This window comes from Neoarthrinium moseri, assembly GCF_022829205.1.
Source record: "Neoarthrinium moseri strain CBS 164.80 chromosome Unknown scaffold45_Wmoseri_CBS_16480, whole genome shotgun sequence".
NCBI lineage: Eukaryota > Fungi > Ascomycota > Sordariomycetes > Amphisphaeriales > Apiosporaceae > Neoarthrinium > Neoarthrinium moseri.
The window spans coordinates 294,945-311,193 of NW_026055159.1; the positions used below are offsets into that span (position 1 = coordinate 294,945).

The 16,249-nt window shown below is 56.4% G+C and overlaps 7 protein-coding genes across 7 annotated transcripts; 2 read left to right on the plus strand and 5 right to left on the minus strand.

The window, feature by feature from the left end:
• Positions 1-316: 316 nt before the first annotated feature.
• JN550_009682 (uncharacterized protein) lies at positions 317-2,351 on the plus strand (the record flags this gene model as incomplete). The annotated part of the gene is made up of 3 exons (XM_049321781.1): positions 317-1,083; positions 1,144-2,157; positions 2,234-2,351. 3 exons carry the CDS (start codon positions 317-319, stop codon positions 2,349-2,351), a joined length of 1,899 nt encoding a protein of 632 aa, XP_049168420.1.
• Positions 2,352-3,027: 676 nt separating this feature from the next.
• JN550_009683 (uncharacterized protein) lies at positions 3,028-5,435 on the minus strand (the record flags this gene model as incomplete). Its single annotated transcript, XM_049321782.1, has 2 exons — positions 3,028-3,850; positions 3,901-5,435. 2 exons carry the CDS (start codon positions 5,433-5,435, stop codon positions 3,028-3,030), a joined length of 2,358 nt encoding a protein of 785 aa, XP_049168421.1.
• A 1,174-nt stretch (positions 5,436-6,609) lies between these two features.
• On the minus strand, positions 6,610-8,441 carry JN550_009684 (uncharacterized protein; the record flags this gene model as incomplete). The annotated part of the gene is made up of 3 exons (XM_049321783.1): positions 6,610-7,263; positions 7,314-8,146; positions 8,201-8,441. The coding sequence occupies 3 exons, from the start codon at positions 8,439-8,441 to the stop codon at positions 6,610-6,612; spliced, it is 1,728 nt and encodes a 575-aa protein (XP_049168422.1).
• A 621-nt stretch (positions 8,442-9,062) lies between these two features.
• On the minus strand, positions 9,063-10,531 carry JN550_009685 (uncharacterized protein; the record flags this gene model as incomplete). Its single annotated transcript, XM_049321784.1, has 7 exons — positions 9,063-9,577; positions 9,691-9,878; positions 9,931-10,080; positions 10,132-10,139; positions 10,192-10,361; positions 10,421-10,454; positions 10,523-10,531. 7 exons carry the CDS (start codon positions 10,529-10,531, stop codon positions 9,063-9,065), a joined length of 1,074 nt encoding a protein of 357 aa, XP_049168423.1.
• A 200-nt stretch (positions 10,532-10,731) lies between these two features.
• Positions 10,732-10,950, minus strand: JN550_009686 (uncharacterized protein; the record flags this gene model as incomplete). Its single annotated transcript, XM_049321785.1, has 1 exon — positions 10,732-10,950. The coding sequence occupies one exon, from the start codon at positions 10,948-10,950 to the stop codon at positions 10,732-10,734; it is 219 nt and encodes a 72-aa protein (XP_049168424.1).
• A 1,231-nt stretch (positions 10,951-12,181) lies between these two features.
• On the plus strand, positions 12,182-14,192 carry JN550_009687 (uncharacterized protein; the record flags this gene model as incomplete). The annotated part of the gene is made up of 2 exons (XM_049321786.1): positions 12,182-12,233; positions 12,307-14,192. The coding sequence occupies 2 exons, from the start codon at positions 12,182-12,184 to the stop codon at positions 14,190-14,192; spliced, it is 1,938 nt and encodes a 645-aa protein (XP_049168425.1).
• A 662-nt stretch (positions 14,193-14,854) lies between these two features.
• JN550_009688 (uncharacterized protein) lies at positions 14,855-16,036 on the minus strand (the record flags this gene model as incomplete). Its single annotated transcript, XM_049321787.1, has 2 exons — positions 14,855-15,393; positions 15,493-16,036. The coding sequence occupies 2 exons, from the start codon at positions 16,034-16,036 to the stop codon at positions 14,855-14,857; spliced, it is 1,083 nt and encodes a 360-aa protein (XP_049168426.1).
• Between the last annotated feature and the right edge of the window lie 213 nt (positions 16,037-16,249).

Genomic DNA, 16,249 nt, shown 5'->3' on the forward strand with positions numbered 1-16,249 from the left:
GCCTGGGGGGCACGACAGGCCCCCTGCCCCCCTGCCCCCCTGACCAGCCACTAACTAACAACTAAGGCTCTAAGGCCTACCTTAGGCCCAAAGCGTCTTCTCCAGTCGACCCATTGCGCCGGGCCGCCTGCCGTCGTCTACCGTGGGCCACGAACCACTCCACCCGGAGACTCCATCTGAACTCCTTTGGTTTTGGTGACATCCGTCTCAGGCTTGAACCTTCTCTCCCTCTGCTGCTCGCCCAGCTCCTAGTCTTTCGTCAAACGTTTCGGCGCTCACCACTCAGGAGCCCCGACGACATCACCTCTAGGACCAAATGCGTCGCGTAGCTGTGAGAGCCTTCCGGACTTCTTGTCAAAGCGCCGCCCGGGGCCTGTCCAGAGGCTGTCGCACGCGACGCCTCAGTCTGCTCGTCCAGCACCAGCACGGCAGCGCTGGGCTGAGGTTGAGCGGCATACGGTCATTCAACACTTCTTCGTCGCCCTCGCCCTCGCCATCGTCCTCGTCCCCCATCGCTCCCAAGTGCTCGTCGACGCCCCCGCAGCGAAGCCACCACAATCACCAGCACCAACATGCTCTAGGCCAGCCGCTGCGCTCCTCCATGTACATTCGACGATTCTCTGTCGCTCTGGTCGGTGGCCTCGTTGGCTACGGCGCCTGGCAGTACGGTTACCGAGGAAACACAACCGAATCCGCTCTTTCCTACTCGACCAACAGTGCGAAGACCGCCGCCGGCAACGCTGCGACAACCCGCAACGTGCTCGTCGTTGGGGCTGATGAGATCCACACCGGCACCTTTGTGGGCGAGGGGCCGATAGCCAAGACCGCCGACGGTACCGGACACAACGTCTTGGAGATGCTGACCCCGGATCAGGCCACCGAGAAGCTTCGGGACAACGAGGCCTCCTTCGTCGTGAACAGGGGCCAGGGCGTCTTGCGCTACGACCACGCCCAGCTGGCCAGCAACAACCCTATCGAGGATGACCACGCCGAAAAGATTGTCGAGGTCTCCATGCCCTCGGCAGGGAAGTCGGACCAGGAGATCAACGACTGGATGTTTTGGGGCGTCTTTGACGGCCATGCGTAAGTGTCAAGAGCCGAGTGATACGACCTACATGCGGGTAGATACTGACTGCATCGCAGCGGATGGACAACCTCAGCAAAGCTGCGCCAGACCCTTATCAGTTTCGTAGCTAGAGAGCTTAACACCACCTACAAGGCCGCGCACACCCTGGGTGCTGCGCCCTCGCCTGACGCCATTGACGCCGCCATCAAGCTCGGCTTTACTCGCTTGGACAATGAGATTGTCCATGACAGCGTGGATAAGGTCCTGAAGTCAAACTCCAAGAGAGTAGCTGCCGAGCTGCTGGGTCCCGCTCTGTCTGGATCGTGCGCGCTGCTGTCCTTCTACGATGCTGCCTCCAAGACCCTCCGTGTCGCCTGCACCGGAGACTCTCGTGCAGTTCTCGGTCGGCGTAGCGACTCTGGCAAGTGGACAGCCACTGCCCTTTCAGAGGACCAGACTGGGAGCAACCCCAATGAGGCAGCTCGTATGCGAAAGGCTCACCCTGGTGAGGAACGCGTCATACATAACGGCAGAGTGCTTGGTGGCCTTGAGCCTACCCGAGCTTTCGGTGATGCGAGCTACAAGTGGAGCAGGGAGATCTCCGACCGACTTCGAGCCTCATTCTTCGGACGCAGCTACTCGCCGCATCTGAAGACCCCGCCCTACGTCACCGCTGAACCCGTCGTTACTACAACCAAGATCCAGCCTGAAAAGGGCGATTTCCTGGTTATGGCCACCGACGGCCTTTGGGAGATGTTGACCAACGAGGAGGTGGTCGGCCTGGTGGGCAAGTGGATCGAAACCCAGGTCCAAGAGCAGTCCAACTCGCAATTCAACTCGGTCTGGTCCAAGATCTTTGGCTCGCAGCAAGGTCTCCCTGTGGAGGCTCACAAGGGCGGCCACGGCGCCGATGGACAGAAGACCCCCATCCGCCTACGACAGTGGGGCATCTCACCTGACGAGAAGGAGAGGTTCGTCGTCAAGGACAAGAACGTTGCCACGCATCTCGTCCGCAACGCACTTGGCGGCAAGAACGAGGAGCAAGTCTGCGCACTATTGACACTTGTGTCGCCCTTCTCCAGACGATACCGGTACGTATTTTGCCTTCCTTCCATCCCAATCCCTTCCACTCTACAAGGCGGAACAGAGACTGACACACTCGAACAGCGACGACCTTACGATCCAAGTCATCTTCTTCGGCAACGGCCAGAAGACCGGCGAGGTCCTCCTCAACCAGGAGGCCACCAGCCCGCCCAAGTCATCCGCCCTGAAGGCCAAGCTCTGATGAGCCAATCTCTTCCGGCCCCGGCCGACTTGCTACTACGCACCCGAAGCATCTTTGCACCCTCTACGTATTGGTATACGATACCCGTTTCACACGTCTATACTAAGTGCACCACGTCCCGCTCGGCCCGTCTGGGGAAGAAAGAAAAAAAAAATCATGTCAAGGGCCTTCGTGAACGTGGGCGCGACTCCCAGATCTGCTTCAGAAATACAAAGAAAGCAGCAGTGTAGCACTAGATATCCTCAGAGGTTTCCTGAGCAGCCAGGCGTTTTTGAACTGTGTTAGAGTAAGCGGGTACTTCTTTGGTTGGCCGTTGATGGTCAGCACAAACAGACGAGATTCCTGCAAATGAACTATTGAACTGCCGCGCCTACTTGCTTTGCTCGCCTGTCGTCGGAATGAATGATGTGAAATGCGGCTCTGTGCCTTGGTGTTTTGTAGGATGCTAAGCTAAGAACTACTTGCTCCAACACCAGCCAACCTCCCCTTTTTGCTATATGAAAGTAAAAATACCATTACTGGCCTTCCCAACCAGACCATCCAAAGTCCTCCCTGGCTGCCTCTCTAGGTATATAATGTATTTGCCCTTAAACCAAACGCCGGCCTCGAGCACTGGTATACCTTGGACCCAAACCCCTGTATCATGATCTCATTGAGCATCTCATCTCACACGCACTCAGTATCTACCGTAGCCGCCGCCACCGCCGTACGGGCCTTGACCGCCATACTGTTGCTGTCCGCCAGGCGGATAGTAGCCCTGCTGCGGAGGTCCGTAGCCCTGACCCGGATATCCCTGAGGAAGCGGGGGCGGGCCACCTCCGTACTGCCCAGGCGGCGGCCCGTATCCAGGAGGAGGTCCTCCACCGTATTGTTGTGGTGGGCCTCCATAGCCTTGTTGGGGTGGTCCGTAACCAGGCTGGTTGTAGCCCTGTCCTTGGCCGTAGGGCTGGGGCGTGCGGCCACCGTAGCCTCCCGACTGCGATCCAGGGTTCAGATAGCTGTCTGCTTCGCCACCAGTCGGCTGCGGAGGGCCTTGGTTGTAACCGTAAGATTCGCCTGCGGATGGTCTAGCAGGGGGATGAGCCGGAGGGGGCGAGCTGGCTCCCATATATCCCACGCCGGAAGAGTTGCCAGCGCCCATGGCATCCAGGTCTCTGGTCTGCAGCTGACTCCACAGACTTCCAGTGGGCATTCCGTGGCCGACCTTGCCCATGAGATCGCCTACCCCGTTGTCGAAGATACCGCCTCCGTGAGAGTGGCCCTTCTTCTGGCTGCTGAGAACATGGTTCTTACCATTCTTCACGCTCTCAGAGCCGAGCACGTGGTTGAGCTCATGGCGGCGAGGGTACTCATCGGCCCACTTGCGAACAGTGTTGAACATGTCCCGTTGGATTTCCACGCGCTCGTCGCGGATAGCAGGGTGGTGGAAGGCACGGAGGACATCGTTGCAGACTTCCTCGACGGGCACTCCGGTGTTCTCCCAAGCGTAGAGCACACGACTGGTAACGCTATTAGCCAGGCTACGATTTAGGGGTAAATAAACACTTACGGAACGACATATTGGAGGATTGTAGCGCCTACTCTGCCCGCGCACGAGTTAAGGATGTTCGTGAAGTGATCCTTGCTCAGCATAGAGTGGGTTGGGTCGGAGCAGTGAGGGTTCTTCCAGGGCTCCAGTTGAGCATTAGCACTGGATGCGATAACCCCAGAGGAGCCGTCCTTCAACACCTTGGACAGCGAATTGATGATAGGGCGGATGAAGGGGGCGAGGAGGCCCAGAACGAATGCAGTCAAGGTCTCACTGATGTGCTCCAACAAGCCTTCCAGACCAGGGATTTTGGCAATTCCCCTGTTGATAGATTTGACAATCTTGTCCCTGAACTGGAGAATTGGGTAGATGCGAGCGGCAGTCTTGACAGGGTCGAAGTCGGCGCTCATACCTGGGATGACGTTGACGTTCGCGCGGGACATGTCACCCCTCGACCTGGTCATGTCGTTCTCTCTCTCCTGCTCTTCTGCCATTCTCCTGAGATCGCGGGCTTCCGAGGCGAATCCACCACCGATGCCTGGCAACTGGCCAACCAGCGAGATGAAGTCCATCGTCCCGCTGCCGCCACCAAAGCCCCTGGTGCCACCTCCGCCACCTGAGTTGGTCGCTTGTTCTGCGTTCTTCAGAGCAATGTCTAGCTCGTCGACCTCTGACTGTGTGAAGTGATCGTTGGCCTCGCCGAGTACGGAGTGCAAGAAATCGACACCGCCAAAGGTGCCGGTAACGAGAGGATAGAGGCGCTTCCCGTTGAGGTTGATTTCGGTCTGGGTACCGCAGTGAGGGTATACTTCGTGGTAGCCCAGCTCGCGAAGCGCCAGCTCGCAGTAGTTGCTGTGAGCAGGGAAGTCCTCCATGCAGTGCAGTGCCTGACCCAGGCATCGAAGCGCCTCGCACAGGTCGTCCTCGTTGCCCTTGCGGGAAGACCCACTGGTGTACAGCCGGCCATAGTGGATGCTGCGCGCAAGACTGAAGCGAAGATAGCCCGCACTGGTCGCCCAGTTACCGCTTTCGTTGGCGATGTAGTTCTTCATGCCGGTGCGGCTGTCTATCTCGGTTTCGACGGGCGCCACGGGGCCGCGCAGCCGCTTGTCGAACTCTCGGGCATCTTTGCCCTCGGCGTAGCCCAGCGGGTTGTCGATGTGCTCTTCGGGCCTGTAGACGCCGAGGCGCTCTTCGGTGACCTCGAACTCCTCAGTGGCGTAGCCATTGGCAAGGAAGGAGAGCACCCAGACGAGGATGCGGATGGTGGCGGCGTTGACGCCCTTCAAGCTGGCGACGTCCACGGCTTGGGAGTAGTCGCGCAGCCAGTTGCCAAAGTAGGTGCGCTGGACGAGCAGAGTGGTCCACTTCTTGCCGTGCAGGAAGGTGATGGTCTTGAGCATGTCCTCGATGTCGCCATGTCGCCAGTTGTGGCCCTCGACCTGGGCGATGGAGGGGATGTTGCCAGCTCCAAAGGCCGCCGCCTGTCCGGGCATCAAGACCAGGATGATGCCTATGATCAGCATGAAGCTGCCAAGGCCAAGTCTGGACGCCATGGCTTCGGTCTTGGCGCGTCCGTCCCGAGGAGTCTTGAGGTGGTTCGCGAGTTTTGCTGCCTACAGGCTGCGCTCAAACCAGTCTGTATTGTGCTTATGGCTACGGAGGATGTTGGCGGGGTAATCTAGAAATAATGAGGGAGAGGTTGGAGGGATCGAGCTGAGCTCAGCAGGAGCCCCGGCTAACACGGCCTGGACTCTCTACTAGTTAAGTGGTATTAGTTGTTGGGCTGTTACGACGAGTGCAGAGACGCCAGCCCACCAACAGGTGCTGGATAAGCGGCACACAGCCCTCCCAGGCTGCCTCGGATTGTCAACCTTGACCAGCTGAAGTGTACACATGTTTTTGGCCGTGTCGCACTATGACATCGTCGCCGCCAAAATAACCCCGCCATGGAATGTGAGACCCATCTTGTAATACTACCCTTTGCAGCTAGATTAGTGGCGGCGCGTCTAGTCCATCTCGGGTATCGTGCACTCTAGCCACTGTCACTCGACAGATCCCGATTGCATAGAGATCTATCTAGCGTCGAAGCTATGCCGTGGCGGCTTACTTTCAAGGGCCACGTCGAATAGCCACAGAAGCTCACAACGTATCTAGACAGAGTCGCCAGGTGATAAAACCCAATCTGCGCTGATAACATGTTCTAGTGCTTCCCACCTTGGACACGAATCCAATGGGAGGAGGGAAGATACGAATTAGCCCACTGCCGTTAGCATCTAGTCTACCTTGCCTACGCCTTCTGCACAGTCCATTCGCATTCGGACTCGCGTGGTTTCAGGGCCTCCGACGGCCTACCAAATCACCCAGCGACCGAATATCTGATCTTCTTTTACTGATAGAACATAGGGTTTAAGATCATCATATCAGTCACGACTGGCGGCTTTACCCTGACGACAAAGACAGCCTAACATCGTTGATTTTTGCCAGGCCATTCGTGATATCCATTCCGTGCTTCTACGTCTTAGTACTTGGACATACGTCAGAACAGCTTCCACTTCCTGTTGAATATACATCGGTAAGCTCACTAAATGGAAAGGGTAGCTTCGTACTTTGGCCAGCTGCTCGTCTCGTACATGGTTATATGAACGCAATGAAATTCATGTCTCTTCCTGGAGATGCGATAAATGCTGATCGGCACCAATGTTTGGTCTACCGCAGGCGGCACCACCATCAGGAAACACCCCAGACCCCAAGAACGTCCCTCCTGTCCTTACCAGGTTGGGCTTTTGCACTCTCGGCCTCTAGTCTCTTGACTCTCCGGACGAGGAGACCCACGCAGAATGGCCCGATGATGGTGCACAGCACAATAGCCCAGGTGATTATAAGAAATATCTCAGATGCTTCATCAGAAGCTGTTGATGAAGATGAGTTCTTGAAAATGCCATTGCTCTCCGCAACGGACGAGATTAGAAAGCCTATCTCTCCTCGAGCAATCATAGCAAACGATAGAATACCAGCAGGATACAGTGAAAGTGGCTTCGCCGGGCTCTTCTCTGTCGTCTTGGTAGCAGAGACGGTCGCCAGAGGACCTTGATGGTCGCGAACTGCTGACCCCTGCGCCCTGGAATTTGTGGCTAAGCTGTTCTTCTTATTCGAGTCGTGAATCAGACACTTCTCTCGAAGTCTGTTTTTGGATGCGCGGACCCCTGACAAGACCGGAGAACACAGTATATTCGCCATATCCTTGAAGGAACTAGAAAACCTGACAAGCCACAATCCGCAAATGGCCTTGCCCGCGAGCATCAAGATGGTATAGATGACACCACGCCAGACAACCGGCCCAGTAAACATCATGCTTATAGGTATTGAGAAGCCAATGGAAGCCTAAGACTTGGTCAATACGTTCTATATGGCCAGTGGAATGCTTCACTTACAAAGAAGAACGGCTTTAGGACACGTTCGACTGCGGGTGCGTAATAATTGTGATACATATTAGAACTCGGCGTCAGTGGCTGGGCTGCATCAACCTGAGATGTCTTGGACGGCGATTCTGATCGGTTGTCACGCCCTACCGACTCTCCCGCAGAGGGTATTCGGACTCCCTGGGTGCCAGCCGTGGGAAAACCGGGTTGGCTTTGAGTTATAGCCTTGACTTGCATACTTCGCTCATCCCACCAAGCCCCGATGACGCCAGCGAGATACGCCGCAAGAAGAACCGAAGCTCCAGCGTAGCTTGCCCCAACGACAAGAGCCAGGAGGAGGGCAGTCTGTACAATGAAGACGCTCTGCTGTGTCTTCATAGCCTTAACTATCCGACCGTCTGCATGTCTTCTCTGCAGGTCCTCGATCTTCGCAATCGACGGCTTGAGAATCCACCGACAGGCGAGAGGAAGCACGACCGCAAATGCGAGGGAGACCAAAATAGGTCGAATCACCGTTGCGGGAGAGATGTCGATGTTACCACCACCGAGGCTGGCCACGATCTGCACCATGACCAGACCTACTACATCGTCCATCATGGCAGCCGTGCTTAGGATGCTGCCTAGCCGGGTGGAAACCAGCCCGCTCGTGCTCAGCACCGTGAACGTCGTCCCAAGGCTCGTGGAGCAAAGCGCTGCGCCGGCCGCGAAGCACTGGATGGGACTGGCGCCGACCATGGGGCTCAGGAAGAAGGACAGAGCCATCGGCGCTGCGATGCCTGTGAGGGCCACACATACCGACAGCAGTAGGTTGGCCTTCATGGTGCCGATGGGGGTCGATAGACCGCCTGCGGTTTCAGTCAGTAACATCTTAGGTTTGGGTTTTGGGGGGCGTTGCTCACCTTCGAACACGATCATGATCAAGCCTAGATACCCGAGCTGCACGATCGCGTGTTCCAGGTCTGACGAGAGCCATTTTCCACCGGGGGTACCCCAGGCGATTCCGATGAGGACCTGACCGACCAGACCGCAATAAAGCCATTTGTCGAGCACCGAATTGATAACATTTAGGACCAGGAAGAACGACGAGAGGACGAGGATGTCCGTTATCCCGGGCTCATGGTATGGCATGGAGGCCGCCATCCTGTCCCCAACGTCTGAGTGTTCTCTTGGTGTTGATTGGCCTCCAACAAGACCCTCGGTTGGCAAAAACGTAGTCCATAAATTATGTTTTACCCAAAATATCGAACATATAGCATCTGGGAGCCATGGCGCAAACAATAGTGAATTGGCCTATTTGCCTAAGCGTAATGCATTCTGACTCTAATCGCGGCTGCCCTGGGCAGGGGCGGGGACGTCATCCGCTCTTGGCACCTGGATTTGCTGCCCGTCCACTACACAGCGCTAGCTGATTGACCGTCCGAAGAGTCAACAACAGATGGGCGTAGAATCAGGCTGAGCCATGCCGTGCAAGTAGAGCGAGGATCACTAGTTATGAGAGAACTCAACACATAACCCTCAATCTGCTTTTAGTGTATGCGTTTAAGTTGACATGGATTCCGTATGATAGACATAAATTGCATCGCGCTATGACATAACCCACGAGGATATCTGACTTTGGCGCCAACATTTTGCTAGCTACGCGTTATATTGACAAAAATTGGTTATTGACGATCTTTCAATATACATGAGTCCCATATTATATACGGAACAGAGCTGTTTAAAATCAACGCATCGGGGGTATATGTTGGAGTAAACTGATGTCTATGGACGCTCGAGCTCCTTGGGCCAGAGAACCTCCCTTCTCCATAACGCCTTGATCATGCGTACAAAAACAAGCAGCCAAACAAGGACCAACAGAGCCGCCATTACGCAGCCGAATATTTTCAACCCATTGCTGTTGAGGGCATCCGCGAGCGCTATGGTGGCGGTGACCAGGGCGGTATTGGGGAAAACAAAGCTCCACCAGGTCACCTGGAAGGGCATTTTGTGTTCCTGACGCAGGTACTTGTGCAGTGAGCCAACAGATACCAGGAAGAACCACAGACTAAGGCCCCAAAGCCATAATCCTAGCATGATCGACAAGAGTTTCAGTGAGTAGATAGCATGCTCGCGACCCGGGGTATCGTTCGGAATTATAGCTTCGGATTGAGACCCCAAGGCCATCAAACCAGCAGCTGTGAAGCCGCTGGGTCCTATGGAGATGAAGACGCCTGGGCGCTGCATATCCTGGGGGAGTTTCTGTGTCATCAGCCGGTACAAGAACGCGGCACATACCACTGTCATTTAAGCGTCAGCAGCTAGGTTCAACTTTCACATTCGGCTCAGCGCATGATTTGACCATGCCTTAGCTAGACAGACACCGATTGGGCAGTTGAGCCGGGGCACTTACTGAAACTGATTAGAAAGCCAGTTCCCTGTACAGTGATGGCACAGAACGCAACCGCGGTGAAGTTGATGAGTACTCCTGCATCAGACTGCAGGGCAGCCTTTATGAAGTTGCTTGCAAAGGGTGCCGCTAAGAGGAGAGGGTAGGCAGGGAATACCCAAACAGGGGTCATGGTATGAATTGGAAATATCCTTAACCGAGCTTAGTATCGAGAGCAGAAGCTGTTGGGATGGAAGCTCTTACTGTGTTGACCATAGTGTCAAATACATGGCGGCACTAAATGTGAAGCTGACCGCCACGTAGATCCAGAATAGAAGTTGCACTGCCCTTTGCAGCCACAGTCCGCTACTCGGCATACCGTATTCACATATGTTGATCAGGATGATGGCACAGCTAACTTGAGGGTTAGAGTGGAGCAAAGGGGATCGCTGAGCGTTTACTCACGAGACAGTCTACAAAGTGTCAGCGAGATTGCTTTCGAATACCACGTCAAGACAAACTTACCACGGCCGGTATAAACAGCGACTCGGTCTGATCCATGAAGGAATGCCGAAAACTCCCAGGGACAAGCAAGAACCGCAGCGTTATCATGATGCAGTTCAAAAGGAATAAACAAATGTTGAATAGGAAGAAGACCAGCCCGATGTAATACAGCCAATTCGACTTGAAGGGAACTGAAACCAGGCAGTCAGCACCCGCTCGTGATGATATGTATGTATGGGCTTTGACTCACTAGTATGAAGAACGTTGGCTATCCCGCCCGTAGCCTGTGCTTGTGCCAATGGTTACTATGTGCTCTCGGCACTCGATTACAGGGAGCGATGGGAGATCTCACCATGGTCATCGTGAACCATGTCCACTGGTAACAACATATTCGATCCCGAATTCCTACCTTGCCTGAAAAACTTTCTTTCCTGGCTGCTGCGATCATCTTGGCCAGACTGGCTGGATTCGGCTCTTGATGGCGGGCCGGCGAAGTCTTCCTTCCATTCGCGCGGTGATCGAGAGGCGAGGTGCCGCGTATAAAAAAGTCTTCCCTCGGCGTTACATATCCGTTGAGGGCGGCCTCTGGGTCTGACACCACGGGTCGTGGCATGTCAACGTCCAGAAGTCCTCGGGCGCGCGGCCGAGAACCTTGGACAGGATGTAGAGGACAATGAGCAGGACCGGCTCAACGTGGGCCAAGGCGGAGTGGAAGTTCACGAGGGTTGTCACGAAGACCACGAGCTGTATGACGATAGACCCGACGTTGAAGATAGGCATGGTCCAGGCGGGTCGTTGCGGCTGCAACGATGTCCAAAAAATCGCGAGGCTACTAGTCAGGCTCAAGTCTGTCGAGTGGTGTGCACACCGACGACCGCGGAGGCAAACGAGCTTTGCCGAGTTATCCACGAGCCTAGTGATTGATCTGTACACTGGTGGGCCAGATCGGCATCGTACGGGATCCCCAAGAGTACAGAGTATGTATTGGTTTGTCAGAGTTTGGAATTCGGGTTCACGGCACCAGTCGATGGCCACGATCAAGCAACTTGTATTGGCGTCGAATTCTTGGGTTCCATTGGATTCAGTATCTTATCGACCCCGCGTGCTGTAACGTGGATGAGATGCGGTCATACCTGCCTGAAAAATAGAGCCCACTGAACAAAGACGCGCTAAAAGCCAATTAACGCGGCCAAGAAACAGGTGACAATGGGGATATTCTTTCTTAGTCAGGCAACGTTCTTCTATGGTAACGCCTACGGACCAGCGGCTAAGGGTGTCGTCTGGAATAAAGCGGACAGCATGGATAACTACGCCTTCTTCACCAAAAGTAGCATTTCAAGGATCGATTGGCCATATAGGCCACGACTCTCAGTCATCGACCATATGGACAAACAAAGCCGGGACAACTCCTTGTACATGCTGCAGTTGGTGCCTTGGTAAAACATAGAGAGTGCGCAATTGTTGAGCTGCAGCCGTGTGCCGCTATCCTGTTCCAGGTGCCGACGACCTATGATGCGGCTGTGGGGCATCCCAGTGCCCTGGAAACAAGTCAGTTCTGGTGACCGAGGGCCAACACACTCCAACTGTATACCTAGCATGACTAGATCGCTTCCCCCCCAATTGATCTTGGTCTCTCATGGACAATCCTGCACGTTAAGACCACATCAGTAGTGAACGAGACGACCTGCCTACCCCCTTTGAGTCTATCTCGTTGCCTCGAGAGCAGTTCCAGCTGGCTTCTGGGCCGTGTTCCCCCGATTGTAGTTGCGGATTGCGCCCACTCTCGGGATCTCCTTTTCCAGGAACCGACGATTAGGCGACGGCTGCGTTCCGCGATCCTGGATTCCGAGCTTCATTCCCCTCCCCCAAGTTCCGACACATCTGCCGTTGATGGATAGGCCCGCCATTGTCGCGTTTCTCTCCCTGCGTCGCTCTCCCATCCGGGGCCATTTCATGCCCTCTCAACCCTCGTAACCCTTGACCCCCAAGTGTTGGTATCCTCTACCCTACAATGCCCCTCCGTCCTCGGCCATGCGGAACATGGTCGCTGAACGACACCTATGGTGAGTGTGTACCGAGACCGTGACCCCAATTCACAATCGCCCGAGATATGTCGCTAATCCTTTTCCACGCCAGGCTTCATCGCTACCTACGTTGAAGCTCATTCGCAGAGCTGTGGAAGAAGAGCACCTCACATGCGTACCGTACAACTAGTGTCGCGTCGTGGCCAAGCAGCATCCATATCGACGACTTCAAGGACAGGTGCTCCTTCGCCACCGAGCTCTTCGGCTACACGAAATGCCAAGCGAACAAAGCCTCTGCCGCACACGGCTTGTCGTGGCTTTCACAACTACTTCGTGACGCATCTGCCGTCCTCGTCGATGCATCCCGACTCGCGCAGCTCGGTTGGCCCGCATCACAAGCTCCCGCGAGCTGCCGCAGCCCCTCATGTAGCAGGCCCAGGCTCTGTGCCCGCGGCTTCGCCGCCGAACATGGCGGCCATGCGCGACCTGACCGTGGTACGCATACCGTTGCGCAGTGCTAAGCACCACTTCGGCGCTGCCGAGTCCAGAGGACAGCGCCCGTATAACGAGGACAAGAACCAGGCTGGGACCATAGACATGCCCGCGTTCGCAAAGCGCGCCCCGATCAGCTTGGTACGGAGCAAGATGAGCAAAAGCGGCGAGGGCACGTCGGCAGACAGTGCGTTTGGAGACCCCCAGATCTTCTACTTCGCCGTCTTTGACGGGCATGGCGGCAGTGAGTGTAGTGAATTTCTCAGAGATGAACTGCACGGGTACATCGAAGAGACTGCCACTGAGTTCGAGCTCAAGAGCAGCCTGAGGTCTCACAAGAAGCAATCCAAGTCGATACAGCAGCAACCTCCCACGCCCATCCTGGCTGATAGGGAAGCTGGTGGGGATAAAGGTCTCGACAAGGTGGAGATGAAAGATGCCCAGCAAGTTGAGCACAAGGCTGAGATCCCCGCGACAAATAAGCACGGTGCCATAGAGGAGGTTGAAAATGCAGACTCCATCGACAGCTTAAAGCCAAAGCCTGCCAGGGCCAACGAGTCCAAAGCTCTGAGGCTGCAGAGAGAGCTGGTAAAGGAGTATAAGAGCACAGTCGGTGGATACTTCCGCCGCTTCAGCCCCCAACACTTCAATTTGCAACAGGACCCAGAATCTTCCGAGCCGGCAGTAACGATCGAGTCGGTTCTCACGTATGCCTTTCTGCGTGCTGATCTCGACTTCATCACCGCGCAGGCTCGCAAACCGGACCCTGACGACCCGTACGTCTCCGACACAGCTCTTAACAAGGACGAGGTCTTGGGCTCGCCACATCACGCACCTCCATCCGGACATGGCATTGGCGGGCACTCACGTTTCAAGGGTGGTTCTACCGCCTCCGTTGCCCTGATATCCACGCCTACCCCCGCCCCCTTTTGGCACCCGGCCGCATCTAGTACGCTGCTCGTAGGCCATGTTGGGGACACGCGCATCCTGCTCTGCGAGACGGCGACGGGCCTGGCCAAGCCTCTTACCAGCGACCACCACCCCAGCTCCCCCGGCGAGTCGCACCGACTGCGTCGCTTTGCCGCCTCCTTCGTCACCGACTCGTTCGGCGAGGAGCGCATCCAGGGGCTGGCCAACTCCCGCGCGTTCGGCGATGTGGGCTCCAAGCGGCTGGGAGTCTCGGCTGAGCCGGAGCTCACGAGGACGGAGCTGGGCCCCGCCCAGTACAGCTTCATCGTGCTCATGTCCGACGGCGTCTCGGGCACGCTCAGCGACCAGGAGATCGTGGACGTGGTCAAGGAGGCAAAGACCCCGGAGCAGGGCGCCAAGGACGTCGTGAGCTACGCCACCGAAGTCACGAGCAACGGCGACAATTCTACTTGCCTGGTGGTCCGCCTCGGCGGATGGGAGCGGAGGAGTGAGGGTGGACTCGGCAGCCTGGGGACCAAGGAGATCCGGGATTACAGACGCAGCGAGGCGCAGGACCCTAGAAGGGGCCGCAGGTAACGACACAGACTACTGCACATATTACAGGTGGCATCACTATAGAATCAGCGGGCGTTGCCTTCTAATTACCATTGCATGGTTCATAGCATCACATAGCATCACATAAAAGTACATAAAGAATGAGACACGAGACAGAAAGTATTGCATTTAACAAGTTGCTATCATAAGGCTGTATGTGATCGTCAAAGTACTTGCTCGCACTTTGGAGCTGTGGTAGTGTTGTTTAGTAGCAAAAGCATATGCCTTGGCTCAAATCGGGGGCTAGTCGTCACGCGCGGCAGCTACTGCAGTGCCCATTACGAGCTGAGCAGTACTGAAACCTGGTCAAATGCTTCGTCACACGCAGGGCCATACATTCAGTCTAATCTCAATGCCACATGATAGCGCTGCCTGATGCATCGCCGCCTTCCTTTACATTAATCTACACAACCCACAGGAACGCCTGCCGCTGCTGTCGTTGGAGACTCGTGCCATCGTACTGGAATCAGGAAGACATGGCCATGCCGAAAGGACGGGAAAAATAAGAGACCACCCCTTTCCAACGCCGGCCTATAAGTAGGAGCTTTCTCTTCGTCTCGCCAGCCACCCCACCGCCCCCCCCCCCCCCCCCCCCCTGCTGCCGTCGTGATTTTTATTATATATAAAGGTCATCGTGAATCCCGTCACCTCGAAATTCCCATGCTCGCCAGGCGGTCGCAGCTCGGCGTCTCGTAGTCCCTTGCGATCTTCATCTTCTCGGCGTTCTGGAAGAAGAAACCCTGGGCGTCGGCGTGCAGGTTCTGCTTGGTGCGCACCTCGATCTCGCACCTGGTCCGGACCGTCCGGAGGAAGGTCGCGTCGGCCTGCTTGTCGAGCTGCTTGAGCTTGCCGTCCGTCCACCCGGCCACCTCCTTGGGGTCGAGATAGTAGTTGACGCCGAACCGCTGGGTCTGCCGGTGCAGCGTCATGGGCGGCGCCGACTTGTCGAAGACCATGCTGGGTACGGCGGGCTGGCTGTCGCCACCGGAGAACAGCGAGCTCAGGAGAGGGAAGAGGAAGAGGAATAGTATGGGGAGCAGCGACACGAGTGTGTCCCACCCGCCGGTTTCTTGTTGCGGTTGCCCGTTGGCCTGGGCGCGTGGCCTCCGGCGTGGCATGCCGCCGCCCATCTGATGCACCTGGAACCCCCTATTGCCGCCAAGATTAAACACAAACTGAGGACCTGTGTCGAACGCTTGTTAGCCCATGGTCATCAGCAGTGTATTTGCATATCCGACGTCCGGCAGCCGGCCGCCGCATGTGAGAAGGGGTTCAGACTTACCACCGAAACCACCGCCGCCGAACGGACCACCGCCAAACCCGCCGCTAAAGAACCTCTGGAACATTTCCTCCGGGCTGATCTCCTCCTCCCACATGCCGCCGCCACCAAATCCAGCGCCGGGCCCGCCTCCGCTCGCGGCGCGGCCGGGGAAGCCGCCGCTGAAGGGGTTCTGGGCACGGGCGCTCTCGAAGCGGCTGTCGGGGTCGGTGCCGAAGCGGTCGAACTTCTCACGCTTCTCCTTGTCGCCGAGGACGCCAAAGGCACGGCTGACCATCTTGAAGGCCTCGTCGGCGTGCTCGTGGCCGTTCTTGTCCGGGTGGGTCAGCAGCGACTGCTTGCGGTAGGCCTTCTTAACCTCGGTGTCGGAGCACGTCTTCTGCACCTCGAGGATCTCGTAGAAGGCGGTGGCGGCGCAGCGGCGGATGCGCAGCACGGCGGCCTTCTGCTCCGGGGTGCACTTGCGCTCCTGGTTCCCCTGGTTGTGCTCCCGATGGCGCGCATTGTTGCCGCCGGCGTCGGCGCCCGAGGCCGTGGCACTGGGCATGGTTCGTGTGCGCGCTCGGCGTTGCTGTCGCAGTTGCGTTGGGGTGGAAGCGCTGTGTTGTTGTGTGTGGTCCCGAATATTACGAGATGTGCATGGATACACCCCGGCCGGGCTCGGTAGAGTGGTGATATCTGTGCAGATAGCAAGGCTGTCTCTATAGGTCGGCAACGACGGCAAAAGATTCGTGGCTTCGGGCGAGCACTCGAAGAGAAG